Source organism: Musa acuminata, chromosome BXJ3-4 (genome assembly GCF_036884655.1).
Source record: "Musa acuminata AAA Group cultivar baxijiao chromosome BXJ3-4, Cavendish_Baxijiao_AAA, whole genome shotgun sequence".
Lineage (NCBI taxonomy): Eukaryota > Viridiplantae > Streptophyta > Magnoliopsida > Zingiberales > Musaceae > Musa > Musa acuminata.
Window position 1 is genome coordinate 10691512 of NC_088352.1, and position 22276 is coordinate 10713787.

At 37.7% G+C, this 22276-nt stretch overlaps 2 protein-coding genes across 6 annotated transcripts; one reads left to right on the plus strand and one right to left on the minus strand.

Annotated features, from left to right (window-relative positions):
• The first annotated feature begins 315 nt into the window (after nt 1-315).
• Nucleotides 316-14557, plus strand: LOC103981372 (uncharacterized). Of its 2 annotated transcripts, none has more exons than XM_065145907.1 (12): nt 316-629; nt 770-868; nt 3962-4046; nt 6335-6404; nt 6876-6936; nt 7013-7066; nt 8712-8868; nt 8988-9081; nt 12938-13047; nt 13773-13879; nt 14089-14199; nt 14282-14557. In XM_065145907.1, the coding sequence occupies exons 1-12, from the start codon at nt 540-542 to the stop codon at nt 14396-14398; spliced, it is 1155 nt and encodes a 384-aa protein (XP_065001979.1). In that variant the 5' UTR covers nt 316-539; the 3' UTR covers nt 14399-14557. The 2 variants fall into 2 exon arrangements, with proteins under 2 accessions (XP_065001979.1, XP_065001980.1); XM_065145908.1 differs by having other exon boundaries at nt 8712-8865.
• A 68-nt stretch (nt 14558-14625) lies between these two features.
• Nucleotides 14626-19820, minus strand: LOC108952625 (LEAF RUST 10 DISEASE-RESISTANCE LOCUS RECEPTOR-LIKE PROTEIN KINASE-like 2.5). 4 transcript variants are annotated; one of them, XM_065145904.1, is made up of 4 exons: nt 18864-19820; nt 16489-16530; nt 15902-15977; nt 14626-15797 (listed from the first exon to the last, which is right to left on the minus strand). In XM_065145904.1, the coding sequence occupies exons 1-4, from the start codon at nt 19657-19659 to the stop codon at nt 14756-14758; spliced, it is 1956 nt and encodes a 651-aa protein (XP_065001976.1). In that variant the 5' UTR covers nt 19660-19820; the 3' UTR covers nt 14626-14755. The 4 variants fall into 4 exon arrangements, with proteins under 4 accessions (XP_065001976.1, XP_065001975.1, XP_065001978.1 ...); XM_065145903.1 differs by having other exon boundaries at nt 16489-16539; nt 18864-19819; XM_065145906.1 differs by lacking the exon at nt 15902-15977 and having other exon boundaries at nt 14626-15798; nt 18864-19819.
• Nucleotides 19821-22276: the final 2456 nt, after the last annotated feature.

The window sequence follows — 22276 nt, forward strand, 5'->3', positions numbered from 1 at the left end:
AAATCCAACCACTAATTGCTTTTTTATGAATATTAATCTTAAAAACAATCTGTTGATGACGATAATGTATATCCATGGCCATCATCATCGTTCTCCCAGGGTCATCACCAACCATCCTTGCACGGCCAACAAGATCTCGGAGGTAGCGTACACCAGGATGAGAATATGATTTTTTTTCTTCTTCTTTAATGAAGGTTTATAATGAATGGTTCATTGAAGTAGCTTGCAACGGGGCTTGGCCAGAAAACTTAAAATAGGTTATTATTATTATTATTATTATTTAGAAAGGATGGTTTTTAAAAGGAGAAGAGGCGTGGGAAGACGACGGAGAGAAGGGAGACGTGGTGAAATAAGAACCCTGAAAGGTGTGGATCATTAAATCACTGGGCGTCCCATTAACCCTTGTCCTATCTCAAGGTACACTTAATAACATCAGCTAAAACAGCGGGATAGCGTGTGATCGCCGCTGCCTGCGGTCCGTCTGTCGAGGGAAGCAAAACAGCGGCAGAAGAAGCCAAAAGGAGGGGTCGCGACTTGCGATGACGGAAGGGTGCATTCGAGCAGCGGTCGACGCTATCCATTCCACCCCCACTAAGGCCGTCGTCTACCTCTCCGGCGGCGCTTCCCAGGTCCTTCATCCTCCCTCCTCCTCTTCCTCCTCCCCCTCTCTCTATATTTCTTTCTTCCTTTGTTGATTTTGATCCCCGATCATCGGAAGAAGAGGAGAGAGAGAGAGAGAGAGACTGATTGGATGTTGGTAATGTAACAGGCTCTCGGATGGCTGATGTCCCTCCCGGGGGCGTCCAACACGATTCTTGAAGTCGTCGTCCCCTACTCCAAGAATTCCATGACCCAATTGCTCGGCAAGGTACGCCTCCTCAATCCAGCCTGTTCTTTACATTCCTTCTTCTCTTTTTCGATGTTTATAATCATGAGGAAATCAGGGGAAGATTATAATTAAGTAGGGCGTCATTTGTGAATCTTATATGAATTGGTCTTAGAAATTGTCGTTGGACGTCCTTGATTAATGTCTCATACAGGCAAGATTATAATTAAGTAGAGCGTCATTTGTGAATCCTATATGAATTGGTCTTAGAAATTGTCGTTGGACGTCCTTGATTAATGTCTCATAGAGGCATGCTTCGATATAGAGGGACTGTCGGGGATGTGTGGAGACTCTTTAGAAGATATACTCATATCGTAGAGTGATGATGTTGCCGAGTGGATGTGCTTTGATGTAACGTGAACATATAATTGAGATCTTAATTGGATGAAGGTTGGAGTAGTTCAGTAAGTCACAATTATTTGGGGTTGGCTACATAGATCTTTTGCTGTCATTAAAAAATAAATATAAAGATAACAAAATAGGTTGCTGAAAAGTCTGATAACTACACATGGGACCAGATGAGTGAGATAACCCTTCTGTTTTTGTATTTGTCCTTCTAGCCATTCTTCAATTTTTTTGGATTCCTTTGTTTTGATGGAATTGGTTGTTATAAAGCTATTTTTTTAACCAGCATATGATTTGAGTTGTGTCGCTTTGGACTTAAAATCATGTCTCATAAATGGAGTTTTTTTCTTCCATCAATGCAACATAGGAAACTGTAGCCCGATATAGGAAACTCTAGCAACACCCATAGTGATATAGGACAAGTATATCTCATACTAAATGTTTAATCTTGTGGCCACAATTCCACAATATAGCGTGAGGTATATTGAAAGGCAGTTGTTTGAATGATTAGGAAGAGTCAACCTTGATGATCACCTCTTAGGGTACAAACTTAGTAAGATATATCAAGATATAAGCACAAGTAGGTTTACTCCCTTCCCCTAGAAAGGTAATGTCATCAATTTTTTAGAGTTTCTCCCAGGAGGCCAGACATTTAGAGTAGGTTATTTGGTTTGATAAACTCAAGCGGTATTCTAGAGAATTGACCCTGGTAGGAGATGCTATGAGCCTATGACCCTTTTCTCTGAAGTATGAAAGTTCTCTTTCTAGGGAAATAAAGAAAGTTCTTTACCCCTTAAAAAAATTGTGAACTCCCAATTACAATCTTCATTCTATCCTCATCCAAATTGAATAGGAAGCCAAAATAATAAAATTAAAAAATATCAACAATAAGATAAGCCAAACCTGATGACATTTGTTTTCAAAATTAGTAATGTATATGTTTACTACCAATAAAGCCATATGATTTACAATTATTGAATAAATTACTTTTTTTTAAAGCACATCTAAGTTGATATTGCATTTGGTTAAAATGATTGAATTTTTTATTATTATTGTATTTTACTATCATATTATTTGTTAGATTTGAAATGCTATGTAAGGACTTGCTTATTGAAAAGATATGCTAACATATTATTTTAAGTGGCTTTCAAGTTTGGCCATGATCTGGGCTCTACTAATGAGGATTATATATTGATTATAAGTTATAAAGCTAGTTTTTTGTACCCTAATACATGGATAAATGTGTTATCTACACCAAGGTTTGACTTACCAGACTGAGCCAGTGTGCCGGTCGATCCGTGCCGCTCTGTATTGGTATACCAACATGGTACGCCGGTGTGTACCGGTGTTTCGATGAGGAAGAAAAAGATGTTGAAGAGAAAGGTCCGGTGGAGGAACAGAGGAGGAAGAAGGATGAATAAGAAGAAAAAAACAGGAGGAGAAGAAGTGCAGCGGTACCTGGGAAGCAGCGGCAGCAGCGGCAGCGTTGAAGGGAAGCAGCATCATCGCAGCGACAAAGAGGCAACACCACTGCAGCATCGCAATGGTGAAGCGACAAGAGGTAGCAACGTTACAGTGGCGAAGAGGTAGCGTCGCTGCAGCATCACAGTGGCGAAGCGGTGAAGAAGCAACTCCGTGACTTCGTATGCGAGAAGAGCCCTAATCTGCCTTTCTTTTAATGCTGAAATGGACTAGGGCCCACCACTTTTTGATTTTTTTATTATTTTAATTCAGACTGCCCGAATCGAGGTGGTCAATGTATTGGTCCACGCTCAGACCGGTATGTACCGCACAAATCATACCATTTCGTGTGGTACAGCAATCCTGATCTACATTACGAGGGTGAAACATAATTTTGACTCTTGTCAGGGAGATACAACATTGCTACAGTCATTACTATTCTGACTTCTGTTCTGTCAGTGGCCTTAGTTATAGTTATGATCATTTGTGAATTTAGATATGAACTTTAATTATATTCATAATTATTCATGATTAATTAAACCTTCTGCACTATGATGTTTTTTGTTTACTTATGTTTTATTATGAAGATGTATTTGAATGATTGTGTTTCAAAACTTATCCTGTGTGCTTTTGTACTGTTTATGTTAAAAGTTATGGTTTGTAAAGCACATGAAGTTTATGTTTTGATCTTTCATATAAGCAAAAAAGAAGATTAACATTGCATGTATGAATGCATAGAGAACGTACAAACTCAACAAAATATTACTTCATGATAAGTTTTATCAGTATATGAGTTTCAGAATTTATTGTTTAATGTTTGTGGTTTGTGAGATTCATGATGTTTATTAGAATAAACATTTGTGTGGATGTTATGTGGTGAACTTATTATATATTGAGTTATGTTTAACTGTTTAAGTGTCTTAAGTCTTTGTATAGGTTTAGGCCTCGCAATTCTCGTAGGAAAAATTAGGTTCTTAAATCTGATTTCCGCAAGGTTTAGGCCTTTACGTATGATCACTCCGCAACACCCAAGTACTACTTTGATAACAACTAATCAGATTGGATTGGAGGCATTACAATTTACGAGAAGAGGATTATTACATAAATTGTAACGTTCCCAATCTAGCAAAGAGTGTGGTGCAACACCACAATTCACCTTTTTAATATGTTCATCTTTTCGGTTTTGGAGGGGTATGTTTTCTACATAAAAATTTTAAACAAGTATGGCAAGCTTTTTGATTGCTTATTTTCCTGAATCCTTGTTTTCAGATTCCTGCACAATTTGTTAGCAACCAAACTGCAGAGGAAATGGCACTGTTGGCATACAATCGTGCATTGAAGCTTTCAAGACCAGGTTCTTCTTTTAAAGACCTGTACAACATATGTTGCATTGGATATTCTAAACAATTTCTCTATGCCACTGTGTGATGCTTGGACATGTTGCACATAATTGCTCAAGTTTTTAACTTGTAACTTCTACTAGTGCTGATTGACTTCCAATACAAGTTGAGCATCCGGAACAAATGTGAATGGTATACGATTCTGTATTGAGTTGTTTCAGCACTCAGGCATAACTTGGTGATCGAATCAAATCATTGATATTTCTAGCTCGTCTCAGAATTTTGTCTAACTAGGATTTGTGTCAAGTCTACTGTTTTCTTTTTCCTATTTTTTCCTATTTTTGAACTGGCTTTATATTTCATTTTTGGTGGGTCTCTCATTTTAAGGTTTAGGAAATAATCTTTATATGTTGGGATTTGATAGGATATGATAGGAGTCGACAATAATTATGTAGGATTTGATTATATAAAAATTATTTTCCTTTTTAAGTTATCTTTGATCTTAAAGGATCTAGATTATGTAGAAAGGAATTAGATGAACTAATATCATTGAATTTGTTCAAGGCTTTTGGCTTATACATCTCTTCTCCCTTTTCCTAAATTTTCAGTCTTAGTTTTTCTTCTTCCGCCACCAATCATTTTACATTGAAGTGGTGCCATCCTGTTCAATTAAGATCAAGATGGACAGTATTATGAAGACCATAATTGAAGTAACAAGAAGGTGATGAAGGTTAGATCTAGCTAGAGTCAACTTTTAGTGTAAACCAAGGTTCGCAATACCGTACCGTACCGATATTTCAACCTGGGCTCGGTACCGGTACGGTACGATGTACCGAGCGATATACCCAGGTGTACTAAGCACTGTAGCACTGCTACAGTGCACTGCACCAGCAACAATGCACTGCAACAGTGCATTGTACTGCTACAGTGCGGACTGGTACCGGGCGGTCCACGTACCGCTGGCCTGTCAGACCGGTATGTACCGCCCATACCAGGCAGTACGATTCGGTACAGCAGACACTGGTGTAAACAAGGTGACATTTCTGTCTAATGCCTTATTTTTTTTATTGACTTTTTTTTCTGAATGATCATTTGTATCATTTACCTTAGGTGTCTAATTTGTCCAAGTAAGTTGTGTTTGGAGATCTTTAGGTTTAGGAATCAATCTTAGTATGACAAGATTTGGTTAAATAGTGGTTCTCTTGTTTTTACAATTAAGTTTGAGGTTAAGTTCTAGATTACATATAAGGATATTGAATTTCTTTTCTATGGCAAGCTTTACAGATAAATAATAATATATTCAGTAAGGTCTTCAATTTCGAATAATACCGCCTCGTACCGAGCAGTACGTACCAATCCGTCAGCAGACCGGTACACAGACTGCTCGCTACCGGGCGGTATTTTATATATATATATATATATATATATATATATATATATATATATATATATATATATATATATATATATATATATATATATATATATATATATATATACCGCTCGGTATGCAGTACTGTACCGTACCGAGCGAATATCGAAACTCCGGTACGGTACGATATTGCAATCCTTAATATTTAGCACTTTGGCCTAGATTTTTTTCTCTCTTCCTGGTTCTTCTATTTATATCTTCTCTCTCCTTATCTCCAGAAGTCGTTATACAATAATCTTCCATGGGTTATTCTTTACTTGTCAACCATGAACTTTAGCTGATCCATTTTGATCAGAAAATGGATTTTGATCCTAATGATTGTGAGGCAATAATGAAAACTTTTAAATTAATGATGCAATATACATTTGAATGAAAGAAAGGAACTCTAGTTCCAACTTTTGAAGTAATAATCCAATATACATTTGAATGAAAGAAAGGAACTCCAGTTCCAAATTGTTTTCTACTTATAATGCAAAATCATTATGTTTTTTTGAAGATTTCTTTGTTCCTTGAACATCAACTTGTAGATTATTTAATCTATTTAGCGGTGGGTTTGATGGGAACTGGGCATACTTATTGACAAGGTTTAGAAAAACTGGCACTGGTACTTGTACCAAGCCCAAAATCTGACCAGTATATACTGGTCGATGTTGTAATCATAACAGTTGGACTCAACCAAAAAAGAATGATAAATGGCTACTGAAACCTGAGGTGGACTTTAGTCTATTGGCATACCAACTCGCCCTGGACTGGTTTGTGCCTTCTATACCTGGCAGCACACTTGCAGTATTTAAAACCATGCTTTTTGATACGTCAATTATGGATATTCTTATGTGATCAACACATTTCAGTCTATGTTTGGAAAAGCAGGTTTACCAGTTTTGGGTGTTGGATTTACGGGGTCCTTGGCTACTACATATACAAAACATGGAGACCACAGGTATCATTGTTGTTGCCTTTTATTTTCTATTCATAGGAATTGAGATGTTGTCATTTGGTGGTTGAATTCAATTTTGGTGTAGATGAATATGTTCTCTGAAGTAATTGAGTCAGTGTGCTCCTGGGACAGTAAATAAAATATGTTTCTTCAGAAGTCTATGAAACCATTTTTTTGGCGAAAAGAATTAAATTGTTTAGTTGGCCAACTATGTTATATAACTCAGGTCTATGCTCAATTGAAACAAAATTATGGAATACACAGGAAGTATTCGTGCATTTATTCTTGAAGAGGATACGAAAGACTAGTATGTATGGTTGCTTGTCCTTTTTAAACATGAAAGTGCATCATATACAGCTAGTGATTCATTTCTTCAGATCAAGTAAAATACTCTTCTATGTCATGTTCCTACATATCTTTTGATGATCATACAGTCTATATTGACTTCCTACTTAATTTTTAATTGTCATACAGATTTTACTTGTCTACCCGAACATGTGATCGTCTTTGGACATCAAGTGTTACTTTGTTGAAGGTATTCATGGATAATATTTCTATACTAGATTTGTTTTTACTACTATACTATATTACTTAAGAACTGTCTTTATTAGGGTTTGCGAACTCGAGAAGAAGAAGACAGGGTTTCCAGTCATTTCTTATTAAAGGTATAATATTATGCGTTTTTGCATGATTTCAAAATGTGAACATAAATGATGAGTACTTCTTTATAAACTAATCATAATCGATAGGCCAATATTCAGCAGTTTCGTAATATTGGGCTACCTTCCTATTAAGTGTTAACTATTGTTTGCTTACTTTCAAACTGTTGCTTTTTGTGTTGTCTTTTTGTGCTAGATCATCAGAATCATATAATGATAAGCATTATATCATTCAAAGAATGATGTATTAGTCTGTATTGGATGCCTGATGCATGATGATGATTTGGATCAATAAGACTTGATGAGCTATCAAATAAGACCTATTCTGTGCATGTCTTTTACATCAGAAAAAAAGTTACAAGATGCACAATTTGCTGGCTTACTTCATTGAGATGAAATATGTGCAAAGAGTGGGATATTGAAAAGGGGGATTGGTATATAAGAACTAACAGGCTCACTACTACTGGAGCATTTTGGGAGACAGAAATCGGATCCATTATATGCAAGTTTCTTTTTTCTCGAGCTAAGGCCATACAACTTTCACTTTCTGTTGTTTCCTTGATGATATCATGTTATATACCCAATTTATGTTGATTGGTTGTTTAAGGTGCCATATGCTGTGCCCATGTTGGTTAGCTTTTGTCATTATATGTATTGTGGTAATATGGAACCACACCATAGTCTGTGCCATACTCTGGCAAGGACAGTTATTATACTTTTATAATGTTATCTCATATGGCATCATTGGCAATGGCACTAATGCTGTGTGCTTGTATGACACCAATGTGAGATGTACTGCACTTTCATAACTTAGTGATGTAAGTTATGTATTACTTGTATTGATTATTTGAGAATTAGATCGAAAAGCAGATTTAGCTTGATTGAGGAAGAAGAAATAGAATAATTGTGCTTGCATATATGCTACTTGGCTTATTTGAGTGACTTTTGTTGTTAGAGGTCTGTTGCAATATGTGCTACTTGCATATATGCTACTACCCTATTGCAATATAACCAAAGTGCTCACTTCTTTCTCAAAATGCACACAGCTTTTGTTTATCACTCATTTATTAGGAATGTAGCAGTGCTCATTTCTTATTGTACTACACAATTTTTTTTTTGTGTCTTTTTTTTCTGATACTTTTCTGATTGCTTCACTTGATATCATGATATGCATTATGGAAACTTGATTATTTATCATCCTTTTAGTGCAGTTAAATATATCTTTCTAACCATTGTTTGATGTTCCGGATATTGGCGCCGTGCTGGCCTGACCATTATTGGTCTGGTACATGCTGGTATACCAACACATGGCACGTCAGCATGTGCCATGGAACCTTTTAAGATTGAGTATATACAGTCGAGTGGCATGTGCCACGGTTTATGCTGTTGACTGCCAGGCCATTGGACCGGTACATACCTGATGTAACAGTTCAGTCTATACCTGCTTCTGAATTCTTTTACTTTATTGTTTTTGAGACTTATTCTTCTTATTCATGTAGTATTGCTGTAGTCTATCATCGTACTAGTTTTGTTAATTTCTATGCGAAGTATGAGCTGTAATGTTGCAGTTGAGCTTCTTAATTGTTGATTGCGTTTTTATGATACGTATAATTTGCCGCTATCCTGATGAAATGTTACCTGATTTTGAAAGGCAATTTCAGATGCCTGCAAAGTTTCTGCCACTTTTAGTTCAGAATTGTATGAATCTGAAGTACCCGATGAATATGAAAGGCAAGTTGATGAGGATGAGGAGCTACAACAAATTATTGATGGGAAGCTTTGCATGAAGATTTATGATTTTTCTGGTGGTACTGTGAAAATAGTTAGATTCTTTGTTGTCATCTTACAAAACTTAATTTGCTTGTACTTCTTATAAAACTTAATTTGCTTCTAATATTTGTGAGCTAACAGGCATCTGTGCTTGTAGATAAGGACACAGCTTCAGAGAGGATGGTGATATTGCCAGGTTCATTTAATCCATTGCATGATGGACATCTGAGACTCTCAGAAATTGCATCAAGGTATTGAAACACACTCAAAGATTTTAGTTGATCTGCATTGTCTATTTTTTCATATTCCTGTTTACATCTATGTTACTTCTTGTCCTACAAGTAGCAAAACCATTGTCTATTTTTTCACATTCCTGTGTGCATTGTCTATGTTTTCTTTCAAGGTTACTTAGAGCATTAGTGTGCTAATATATTGCAGTTGAGTTCCAGTGCTCTAAGTTTAACATATTGCAGAGAAAGACTTAGCTGTATCGATGGTGATATTATGGCCCTTACTTTGACTAGTGATATTCCCATCAATACAGAGTGGTAGAACAAAAAACGATTCATGTCGCTAACTTCAAACATTCTGGAATAGACATTGTAGGAAGAGTGGAGATAAAGGAGTCAAAGTCATCCTGCTCACACTTATAAGGAGATTGCTATTGCAGCTAGATTTACTAAAAGAAACTTCTAGTGAATGTCAGTAAATTGGGTTGACTAAATCATCCTATGACTAGCTATGACAATCACTGATGACTGATGTTATTATTTTTTCATTCGTTCATTGATGTACGGTTAGCTATTGAGAATATAAGATCAAAGGAGTGGTTATTTGGTGTTGGGTTTGGGCTTGCAAACCGATACAAGGCAAAGTAGCAGCAGTTTGTTGTGATGTAAATTGTATCATTAACCATCTTAGAGCCCACATATCGACCTGCCAACAACCTCCGCAATATGGGCAGTATGGACCATTAATAGTTCCATTTTGGCACACATGATGGCCCTTAATATTGTTCATGGTTTCTCTAGTTCTACATTTTATTTGTGTGGCCTTTAACATTGTTCTGGATTTTTTTAATACATCTTGTATCTTTCTTTAACATTCTAGAGCTATCTTTTGCAGTAGCTCTTCAATTAGGATGGATGGATTTTCTAAAAAAAGGTTGCACGGATTGCCTTATTTTCTACTGAGCTATGTAGAGTCAGTGTTGGTCATTTGATATTATGGTGAGGCCAATTTGTGCTTTGCGTAGTGCAAGGAATGCATGTAGCATATGGCGCCAAAGTCCTTTTCCTCCAACCATACCAAATCACTTGGTGTGGCCTAAATTTAAAACCTTGTCAGCTATTGCTTTGTGAGGCATCAGTACCTGCCAAATTGGCTTAGGATTTCTATGGGTGTTTTAGTTATGTTGCTTGACGTCTATCAAATTATATGATTCAAAATTTCAAAAGAAAGACTTAGGGAAAATTTAATTAACTAAATTGAACCTCGTTGATGTATATTGAGCAACTTGTGTGTGTGATTGAGATCGAGGCCATGTTAGATGTCAAAAGTATATGATGGCAAGGAGAGCAAGCTTATCAAATTTTTTTGTTTTTCTTTTCTTTTCTTTCTTTAGGGAACTGGTCATAATTGCATTGCCTAATCTATCTAGTCTGTAATGTGACATTCCTAGAAATCTTATTCTCTCTATACTATTTACATGCTGCATGATCCTTGTTTTCTTACCACTCCAATTCTCTCGCGCTATCACAAATTGTGTTGAGGACAGTTCAACCTAAACTAAAGCAATTGAATCTTAAATTTTGGTTTGTCTTTCTAGATGTTGATAGGCAAGAACATAGCTACTCATTTTCAGAGTACATTTTCTATCACACCCAAGGATGTCACCAAGCGCTCAAGCACTCACATAAGTGGGGCAAGGCAAGGTGAGGCTCAAGCACCTCGATTTGGATTCGAGCAAGTGCTTGCAATTGGGCACGGCTCAGTCGGGCGCTTGCAATTGGGCGCGACTGCACACTTGAGCCCAAGTGTGCGCACCTGAACCAAGTGATATTGGGTTTGGCCAATTAACGTTTCTTCTGGTTCCATCAAACCAGATGAGCCTCCCACCGCGTACCCCTCTCCTCCGGAAAAGCTAATGGCGAACTTGCTTCTTCTTGCAGTAATTCTCTGTCCTTTGTTGCTTTTCATCTTTCTCCTCCCCCTTCTCCATCGTTGTCGCCCCTCTTCGAGACTCCCCGAGAGCCCCCCTCCCCCTCCCTCCTTCTCCCTAATAGCTCCCCTCTTGCTGTTGTCACCTTCTCCTTTTCCTCATCGAGCCTATAGCCTCCATTCTTCTTCTCCTTGTCTAAGCTTCTCCTCCATCTTCTTCCTTTCGATCTTTCTCTTGTAGTGATAATAATTGTTCCTAATAGTTAATTTTTATCTCAATTTTATTTTATTAACCGTACTTCTCCTTATTTATATTTTTTAATTTTAATATTCATGAGAGTCTCACTTTGCTCAGGCGAGCACCTAGCACCTTTGACTATACTGGTCACATCGGAACTTATTTAGTTTGGTGTTATATCCCAAATGAAATACCCTGTTTAAGAGAATGTCCATCTTATGACAATGCTCGATTATTGTGAGATCTAAGACCTTGATCTGTTGGTAGTACTAAATGTATGTACATATCTTGTTCTTAGAGATAACATTACGAAAATTAAATGTCTTAGCGAGTTCCAAAAAGACCATATAACTGTGTGTTTTTGTTTTCCTAAATGCCTATCAGTCTTATGTAGAGACTTCACCATTTTCTTCCAAATTCTGAATTCAAAATAATAGCAGTGCACTTCCTTAATGTCTTGTAATCCTTATACCAATTAGGTTGAAATTCTAAATTTTTTGAAGTGGTTACTTGTTTCCGTACTATTGCCAATTTTCATTCAGCCAATCTGTACTATTGCGTACTGGTTGGTTATGAGGGCATATTACCTTTTGCTTTTTGATGATTCAGTGTATTACTTCTGACTTTAGAAATTCAGCTTTAGCATTTCTGTCCATTACAAAATTTGGTTGTTGTAACAAAATAATCAAAGTATGTAGGTGGTCCTATGCCTTAATATGACAAGATAGCTAGGTACGTGCCTAAAGTGAATATAGCTAATATTCAATATAACAGATTGTCAACATATATACATTATACACAACAGCAAGAAGCCATAGATCCTGACATTTTCATATTGTTTGCATGGATCTTTTCTTGCCATCTGACTTGGGAAATTTTTGTATCGTTCTCATAAGATGCTTGACAACATTATAATGCTCGAACAACAAATGTGTATTTATTTATCAAGATTTGCATGAACAGTTCATGTCAACTCTTTTGTTCTGCTATCATAGTGGCATGATTTATAATAAATGAACTGAGCTTCAAACAAGGTGACATGGTAATTTGCAAATTCTATCTAAAACATTTACTTTTAAAAAAATTATCTATAAAGTTGTTATGAAGTCAGAAGATAAATCTAGTTGGGTGCATAACAAGTCATGTCCATAGACTAAACTGTTTATATGTTAAACAATGTGCCCAAGTAATACATATTTTTGGTTGAAACTAATTTCATTATGGTAATTAAATTAAATATTTTATATGTAAAAATATTCGCTATGACTCGGAGTCTGTGTCATCCCTTAGCTTGATAAAATCATCGCATGTTTGCCCAAAAAAAAAGCACTCTTTTACCATGCAGGCAATCGCTGTTTCTCCATCTAGGTGCACAATAGTTGCTTGCCTAAAATGCCCTAAAGTGCGACTGCCTAGGAGTGGTGGTGACAATGTATTAAAAAATTATGCCCCTTCTTGTTTCGTCTGATTCCTTTTGAATCAGAAATGTGAAATGCTACTCTAGTGCATTGGTATATATTCTCACTGGAATAGTGATTTATGGCAACTACAAATAAAAAAAAGAAATTTTTATATGAGGTGTGTGATTGCCAAAAAAAACTGAATAACATAACTTTTCACCAGCATTCTTTGACACCCTCTGAAGTTGAATAGTTTGGTTTTGCATTTGTTTAATTATTTTTAATTTATCCTTTTGATTTCTGATGCAGCATCTGTGAGAACGGATTTCCATGCTTCGAGATATCAGTGATCAATCCTGACAAACCACCATTGTCTTTGGCTGAAATTAAAAGTCGAGTAGAACAATTTAGAAAGGCAGGTTTGTGCTGCTACTAGTATTCTTGAGACAAGTTTGCACTACTACTGGCTATCTAAAGCTGCTACTCGTTTTTTGAGGCAATTTTTTGTGCTGGTACTAGTTATCTGTAATCAGTGATTTTTATTTTTTTTCATTTTCCTTCATGAAAACATACGAAATATGAGGATCGTAATCTCATACCAGGTATTGTATCGGTCTCTAGCCAGATCGGAATATACCAACTGGTGCCAGTTTACTGAGACACATTACACTAGTATGTATTGTAAGAAAAGAGGAGGTAAGCAGCAACAAACGACAGCAAGAAGAGAGGTCCACGAAGAAGAGGGCTCGCAATTTGCAAGCCCTAATTTCAACCCTTCAATTTTCTTTTAATAATTGGAACTGACCAGACTCTCTGAAATGGTGGTGGTCCACATGCCAGTTCACACCTGGACATGTAAATACCAGTTGGGAGTTCCCTGTGGAGTGATATATCATGAGGTCAGGTTTTTTCAGTAAATAGCCAAAGTTGTCAAAATGCCTACTTGGTCCTAGGTGGTAACCATACAAGGGTTAGGTAAAAGACAAACACATAGGCAGGCATCAAGGGAGAATTACTATAAAGTTAATACATGTTCGTCAGTTCATCGATCATATAAAAATTAAGTGTAAACATATTTTTATCAATTCACAATCTAAGTATTATTTTCTCATGTTGGCTTATTTCTTGTTGATCTTCAATCCAGGGAAAACTGTCATTATCTCAAACCAGCCATACTTCTATAAGAAAGCAGAAATTTTCCCTGGAAGTGCCTTTGTGATTGGGGCAGACACTGCTGTGAGGCTTATTAATGTAAGAATTTAATAGTTGCTAAATTCTTAGCTATATTTTGCTTATAAGACACCATCAATAGAGCAAATTAATTTACTTAGTGCTAGCAGATAGATACACGAACTAAGAATATGTTCTTTCCATTGTGATAGCAATAATTGTAATAGCTTTTCTGAAGAACTGTTGATTCGAATAGCTCACGCTAAACAAGATTCTTCTCTTTCTGTTAGCCGAAATATTATGGTGGAAGTTATAGCCAAATGCTGGAGATTCTTCTTGGCTGCAAAAGAACAGGTTGCACATTTCTAGTTGGTGGCCGCTTGGTCGATGGAGTTTTCAAGGTATATGATACTTTTTCCAGGTGTTGTTTGTGTTTTATGGTCATTTTCACCAAATTCAACAATAACAATTGCTATTCTTCAGGTTCTTGAAGATCTTGATATTCCTCAAGAGTTGAATGACATGTTCATCTCCATACCACTGGAAAAGTTTCGCATGGATATTTCATCAACCGAGATAAGGAAGAGCAAGAACATGTGAGCCGCATATGATAACGTGATATGTATTAAAAGGTACATAATTGATGAATTCGAGACTCTCCATACTTGGATGAAACAAGAATAACATTTAGAACCATATCAACATTATGACTTTTGAGTTCTTGAAAGTCAAGTAGATAATTGATCTTTTGCATGTTAATCAAGCTGTCGTTTCTAATTTGTTGTTCACAATGAACACAACACACACTAGACAGGAACTTTCGACAATGAATGAAATGATGAGTGTTCGTAATTGAGCATTTGTCTTGTAGACACTTACATGGCAACCATGAATCAACAAAATCTGATTCATCTTGTACAATTATTTTGTCCAGCTAATAACCTTAAGAGAAGTGTGTTATGGCCTTGGTGGCATTTCCAATTTTCCACTGCTTCCTTCCCACATTTCCAAAACCTTGCTCATCGAAGGTCTATCGGCAGGATTTAGCTGTATACACCATAATCCAACCATTATCATCTTTCTCGCAACCTCTCCTGTTTCACTGGTCAACCCAGAAATGCCCACCTCACAGTACTTGTTAAGATTGTCATAGATCCAATGTGGAAAATATATCTCACTAGTATTTTCCACTCCTGCATCCAAGTTCTTCCTTCCTCCAGCCATCTCAAGCAGCATCATGCCATAGCTATAAACATCAGACTTGCTGGATACAGCTCCGATGCTCCTAGTGACCACTTCCGGAGCAATGTACCCAAAAGTCCCCCTTGCAGCCGCCATTGAAATGACGCTCACTTTGGGAGGGCATATCTTGGCAAGTCCGAAATCAGAAATCTTGGGATGGAAATCTTGGTCCAGTAGGATGTTGTGGGGCTTGATATCAAAATGCACGATGCGGGTGTTGCATCCCCGGTGCAAATATTCTAAGCCTCGGGCAACACCGACGGCGATCTCGTATAATTTCTCCCACCCTAGGTTTTGTGTCTCAGTTTTCGATTTATCGGCATAAATGAACTGCTCCAAGGACCCATTTGGCATGAAGTCATACACCAAAGCCCTCTTTGGTCCCTGTAAGCAAAACCCTAGAAGACTCACAATGTTAACGTGGGATGTTCTACTGATGCTGGCTACCTCATTGATGAATTCTTCTCCGTTGCCTTTGGTTTCGCTTAGGACCTTCACCGCCACCAGATGACCATCTTTGAGAGTCCCCTTGAACACGGTACCGTATCCACCTTGCCCTAGTTTGTTACTGAAGGAACTGGTCATTCTCTTTATTTCTGAGTACTTGTATCTCTTTGGGACTAAGGAACCATGTCGAAGTAGGAAGCCTTCAACACCCGTCTCATTCTTTTCATGGTGTTTTCTGGAACGTAGAATATAGACACAAAGGAATAGGCATAGCAGAGCGAAGCATCCAAGTGTAAGACCAGCGACTGTCCCTGCAGAGTCACGGAAAGCATAAGAGATACACCCTTCACAGGGTCTTTAGAAGATGGCATGGAAGAGAGGTTCTGCATAAGGGATTTGGAGGAGGGGGAGTTTCCTTGCTTCTTCTTGTGCCTGTAGTGGATAAAGCCAAAACAAAGTAGGAGGAAGAAACCAGCTGATGCTGCAATACCTGTTGTTCATGACAAATAACAAACAACATGAGCCGAAGGAACCATATGAAAGAATCCAAGTCCAGATTTCAAGCGCTGCAACTTCTCCAGAGATTAGGTTCAGCAATTTTTTGAGGTTCATCAAATTATGCTTTGTTTTCTAATGAAGTGACTTGTTCCATGGATATAATCTAATTTGAAAGCTACAAGATGAGTGAGGGCTATATCTATACCAGATTTGATGCAGCTGTGGCTTTTCATGAGACTAAACAAAGACGATCTACTCTGTTTGAAACTCGGTCAATAGCAATAACAATGGTCACCAATTGAGGTTATTAACATGGAGTAGTTGATGCCCATTGAGGAGCAAATCTTATGACCATATGAACGAACAGAAACTTCAGAAGTTGTATCTCATTTACATATTCATTAAACAAGCAAAAACTGTTGTCTCAACTATCAGAGATAAAAAGTATCATTACGGAAACTGTATAAAATGATGCAAAGCAGGAGAAATAAGTTGTTACTTACCTATTATAATTCCATGTTTCATTGTACTCTTCTTGCCCTTTCCTGCAGCACCTGAAAATTATTTCCATAAGATCACTGAAAATGATAAGCCTGATTAAGAAGCATGTACAGAACAGCGTAAAGGAATATCCCAATATCTACTCCATAAACCTACTGATATGTATTTTCTTTTAAACCGCTCTATCATCCCGAATAATGTGATACTGATAAACAAAAAATCAGTTTGTCCCTTGCTCCCAGATTTATGTTATTAAATATTTAAGAAAGCAACAGGATGTCAGAATGCAAAATAGAAAGAAAATATAAAGACTGCCATTTGACTGAAAAAAGAATCAGATAAAATATGCTAGGCAGGCAAATTTTGAGAAAGATAATGTTGATAATTTGGAACATTAAATATTAGTCTTTGCTTGGCCTGTCCCTGTGAACACCAAGCCTTCCAATGCCATAAATTTACTGCTTCCTGATTTGATTACATGTGGAACAAGTCATAAGACTGACAATCCAAGCTCTACAACTTGGTGTTTTCCTCATTTTAGCATCCGGACGCCTATGGCGTGGATGGATAGCAGGAAGTGATTCACGAGACTAGTTTAGATTATGTGCGTGTGCGCGCGCGCGCACACACAAAGAATGAAGAAAGAAGATGAAAGGTGACAGCATTGCAGATGTATAAAATAGAAGAAACAATAGTTGAGATTATCAGTTTGGATTCCTTAGAACACACTAAGTGAATCATATATGACTGAAAAATCTATGAGGTCAAAAAATGGTTCAGAAGTTTTAGATTTTAGATATACATAATATATTAATCCAAATTATATACCTAACTTGAGTTAAGAATTTATAATGATCTGGTAATAAACAGTGATTTTTAATTTAAAATATAACAAAGCAATCAATCCCACAATTCAATCTTTTTAAAATGTCGTCAGTTTAGAACTTTCTCGCTCTACTCTTCCCCATATAATCACTGACACGAGTACGATGAGGAGTCGAAAAGATTTTTATTATCTTTTTTCTTTCAAAATAAAAATTTTATTTATTATTCTTGCGTGGACTGTTGGGCTTCCATGTTTTCGTTTTTATAAACCTTCCTTTAGTCCTTATGTTAGTTTTTTAAGTTTTGTTCTAACAATTACGGTAAAATAATTTTTGTATTCCCTTCCAAAATCTGGCTTCGAATTCTCTCTTCAGAAGATTAACAAGTTAGTATATGATCCTACCTATCTAATTTAGTTTATTGTCGATTTAATAATATGCGATCCATTTTGATTTAGGAAATAAAAAGCATGGAATTTATAATTTTTATCACAATGAAATAGAAATTTTAATGAACACAACACCCAATCTATTCTTATCTAAATTTTAATCGGATGGGTCCGGGCCAAGCCAAGTTGCAGCTAAGCTAATCTCGGAGTCATGAATCCATATCGAGTCGATTTAGCAACTCGAGCCGTGCCATGATTTTGACTTCTGATGGTTCGGTCAATCGTGGTTTACCAATTTGTCCAATCTCGTAAAATCCACACCATCATCTTTTTGACTACGGTGACACTGCCGCTGGACCCGTCCATCGTATTCCAACGTTATCTTACCACGCGCATCGGACCCCACCAGATGTCCAAGTCAAGTTTAACGTTCACCGCCCACTCTCCAGAAAGAGAGAGACGGAGTGGGTGGCCAAATCGGTTGACCAGTAGACCAGAGATGGTGACAGGTGGGGCCCAATGTCTGACAATACCAGCAGTGGTGAGTGAAAACTAAACTAAACGACATTAAAATTAGATCGATATATGTGACAAAATTCACACAAAATCATGTTAATTTCGGAGCTGACAACAGCCATGGGAGACATTTGCTACCTTAGATCGCACGGTACCACCTTAATGGAAGGTCAAAAGCAGCATTACTTTTTCCGTGATGTGACATTAATTGAATGAAAATTAAATCAAAGAAATCAAAAGAGGACTACCAACTCGGATAGTGGCATGATTCCATACTGTTTCTTTTTATATTTTTATGATGATGTTTTAAATTCAGATAGTCTACTAATTATGAAGTTTGACTAAGTCAATGGCTGCGTTTGGGGTGGCCGAGGACAGGAGATCGTTGTTCTCAGGGCATGGAAGAAAGATGAAGGCGGGCTCTGTTCTTCCGAGACAGAGGATGTGATGGGCCAACTCTCGTAGTAAATGAAGAACGAAGTTTCATACACCAACCACTAGACCTACTGTGTTTCTTCTAGTTTCTCTGGTACTCCTACCGATCTCTTGATTACTGGTGAAAGGCCCAAATTATAATGGATCGACAGAAAGTGCAGATCTGAACGAAATAGAACGAGAAGCAGAGTGGTCGAAGATAAGTAAACGTACTTGAACAATTGTGCGATGCTATTCTTCCGTCGGAGCAGAAGCAGGCGGAAACCAAAGTCCTACTGCTGGTCATGTTCAACCCACACCACCCACCGGTTTGCTCGCATTGGCTGCAGGTGTCGTTGGTGGACACCGACCAGTTCAACTCGAATCCTTCGTGCAACGCCTCTCTGAACCCGTGCGCGAGTTCATACTGATAAGACTTCAGATATTCCTGCCGGACCGGAGCCACGATGACGGCTTCGCAGTTGTGAGGAACGAAGGAATTGTTGTCGATCATCTCGTCTGTGAGAACAAAAGATTTCTTTCCAAGGCAGGGACTTATGTATTCGGTGAGGTTGACGTTGCAGTTGAAGTAGAAGGTGAGATTGGCGTCGGAGGGAGCGTAGGCCAGAGAGGAATCGGGAGGAAAGGTGAGGTTGTGGCGGACTCTGGGACAGGCATCCGCACTGCCGACGATGTCGGCGTCGGCGAGGGAGATGATACGGCGGTCGTGGTCGATGTGGATGACCGTGTAGTTATCGGTGGCAAGTCTGAGAATCGGAGTGTCGTTTCGGCAAATCACCATGAACTCTGGGTAGCCGCAGTGGGTGAAAAGCTCAGCTGGATCATTAGCGAGCCAGAACGGGTAGGTGATGTCGGTGACGTCGCCACATGTTGTTGAGCGTTCCTGGCAAGCGTAATCGGATGCGAAGCTAACGCCGGCGATGGAGAATAGCAGGACAAGGAAAAGGAGAGGGATGGGAAGAGGAAGAAGCGGCGGCGGCGACGGAGGTGGTCGGATTTGAGAAGGCATGTTGGGTTTGGGTCAGATCGGGGGAAGAGGGAAGGGGGCGGTGGAAAACGAAGACTTTTTTCTTTATTCTGGAAGGCTTGTTGTGGTGTTTTATATGGTGATGATGCTGGGTTGTGTGCTCGGCTTCTCCTTCCACCACTCGGGCGACACGGTGAATGCGAAGGGTGATGGATGGCTTCGGTCCTGATACAATCTTCCATCCTTGCTCTTGCATTCTTGTGTTGGATGATGATGTGGCGTGGGTGACCAAAAGATCACGTGGAAGCTGGCAGTGATAGGATGAGGACTGCACGCCACAGGGTCAATGCAGTACAGCCCTTTCAAAGTTACGGGGTGAGCGGACCATATGGTATGAGATCATCGGAACCCTACATGTCCTTTCTTTTCCTGTTGGACTTCGTACATTAGCTGCATCGTTACATGCGTATTATTATGCTCCGTCGTCTTCTTCCCGGCGTTGCCGAGTCCAGCCAGCTCACCGTCGATTTTAAATTACGGTGGACGGGAACTGCTTTTGGGTTTCTTAATTTGATCATAAAAAAAAAGAAGATAATAATAATAATAATAATAATAATAATAATAATAATAATAATAATAATAATAAAGTTTAAGATATCAGGAAATAAATCAGTATGGGTAAGATTTTAATATTTCCTCACACTTGTTATTTTGATGGTTGTTCAAGAGATTCGGTAGAAAGGTTTTATTTTTGAATTAAGGTGAATCCGAATTGAATCGGTTTAAAATTAATCTGGACGAAATCAGTTTACCAATGATTTAATTTTAAATGCTATAAACGATTTTGATTTAGAGGTGTATTTTTATCTAATTTAAATTAAATTAAATTAATTTTAATTTAAAAGATATGTTCAATTTATTGTCCTAAGTCTTTGATCAATTTAAACCGAATAAGCAAATCGATCTAAAAACCCATTTATAAATTAGACTCAATTTCATAAATCTTATCATGTCAATCCAGTTTTATTCAATCGAACTGAATCGATTCATTTAAAAATTATATATTTTTAAATTAATTAAAAATATAAATCAGTTAATTGGTTAAGTGAATTGAGGTAATCGATTTTGAATCAGTTTAGTTATTAGGTCTGAATTGGTTTCGATTCGGATTATCTTATTTTAATTGAATTATATTATCAATTCGATCGTTAACGATTGGTTCGAACTGATTTAAACACTCCTAATAATATTTTTTAAAAAATAAAAAATCATATTGTTTCAAAAAGTGATTACCCCTAGCATCAAAGGCAATCAAAGTAATGAGATCAGGAAGCCAAAACTATCCAAAATCCATCCACACATTATGAGTTCAAGCATAATTTGCTAGCCAATTTATGGAGCGATTTTTCTCCCTAAATAAATGTATCACTTTAAATTCCTCAAACATATTTAGAAAATTTAAAATGTTTTGTTTTCAATAACATATCTTAAATCTCATGGTGGCTCCAAGTTGTCACGGACTTAGCTGGTTTTGCCTAAGTCGCACCCTTGTGATAGAAGATAAGATTTTCCTAACTATATGAGGAAATTTCTCTATTCTGTTGAGGAAAATCCTCTATTCTGTTAGGGAAATCCTTCCTCCTAATTTGTATAAATAGGAGAGGGAACATATTAATGTATTGAAGCATCTTCAACTATTCAATAAAGCTTCATTCAATATTTATTCTTATCTTCTATTATTTCTATCATGGTATCAGAGCCGCGCCGCTTGCCTAGAGCAAGCTCTCTTCTCGCTGCCAAGAGTGGCAACGTCCGTTCCCTTCCGTTACGGCATCTCTAGTGCTACTCATCAGCACTGCCCCCACCTTTCTTCCTTGTTGTAGCTATTTTCCTTCCTCTTCTGCTACAGCTTCCTCTTCTGCTACAGCTTCCTCCTCTGTTGCAATTTCCTCCTTTGATGTAGTAGCATCACTGTAACATTGTTGTAGATTTTTTCTCTACCGTCGCAGCCGTCGTAATTGCAACCACGACCAACGTCGTTGAGAAAAGCGAAGCTTCGCTCTTGCCTTCGGCCAGCGACCAACGTCGCTGAGAAAAGTGAAGCTTCACCCTTCGGCCAGTGACCAACGCCGTTGCATTCCTAAGAGGCTCCGTGGTCAATCCTCATCTTCCTTACAGCGGTAGTCTTCGCTGATCTGCCAACATTCGGCAGACTTAAGGAGAATGAAGGGAACGCTTGTGCCATCACAGTAACAACAATCACAGCAGCAGCAGTAGCGATCTACACTTATCTTACTCATGAAGTCTCTCGCTTGTAAACAATTCTTTGCATCGATCTAAGATTGGTATCCTTGTCAGGAGCACCATCTTGCGGGGGCATGATAGAAGATAAGATTTTCCTAACTATATGAGGAAATTTCTCTATTCTGTTGAGGAAAATCCTCTATTCTGTTAGGGAAAGCCTTCCTTCTAATTTGTATAAATAGGAGAGGGAATATGTTAATGTATTGAAGCATCTTCAACTATTCAATAAAGCTTCATTCAATATTTATTCTTATCTTCTATTATTTCTATCACCTTGCATGTTAGTCTGGTCAGCCTCCCAGAAGCCTCCCATATCCCTTAGGACCCCCAAAAGAGAGAAACAGGTTAGAGAAAC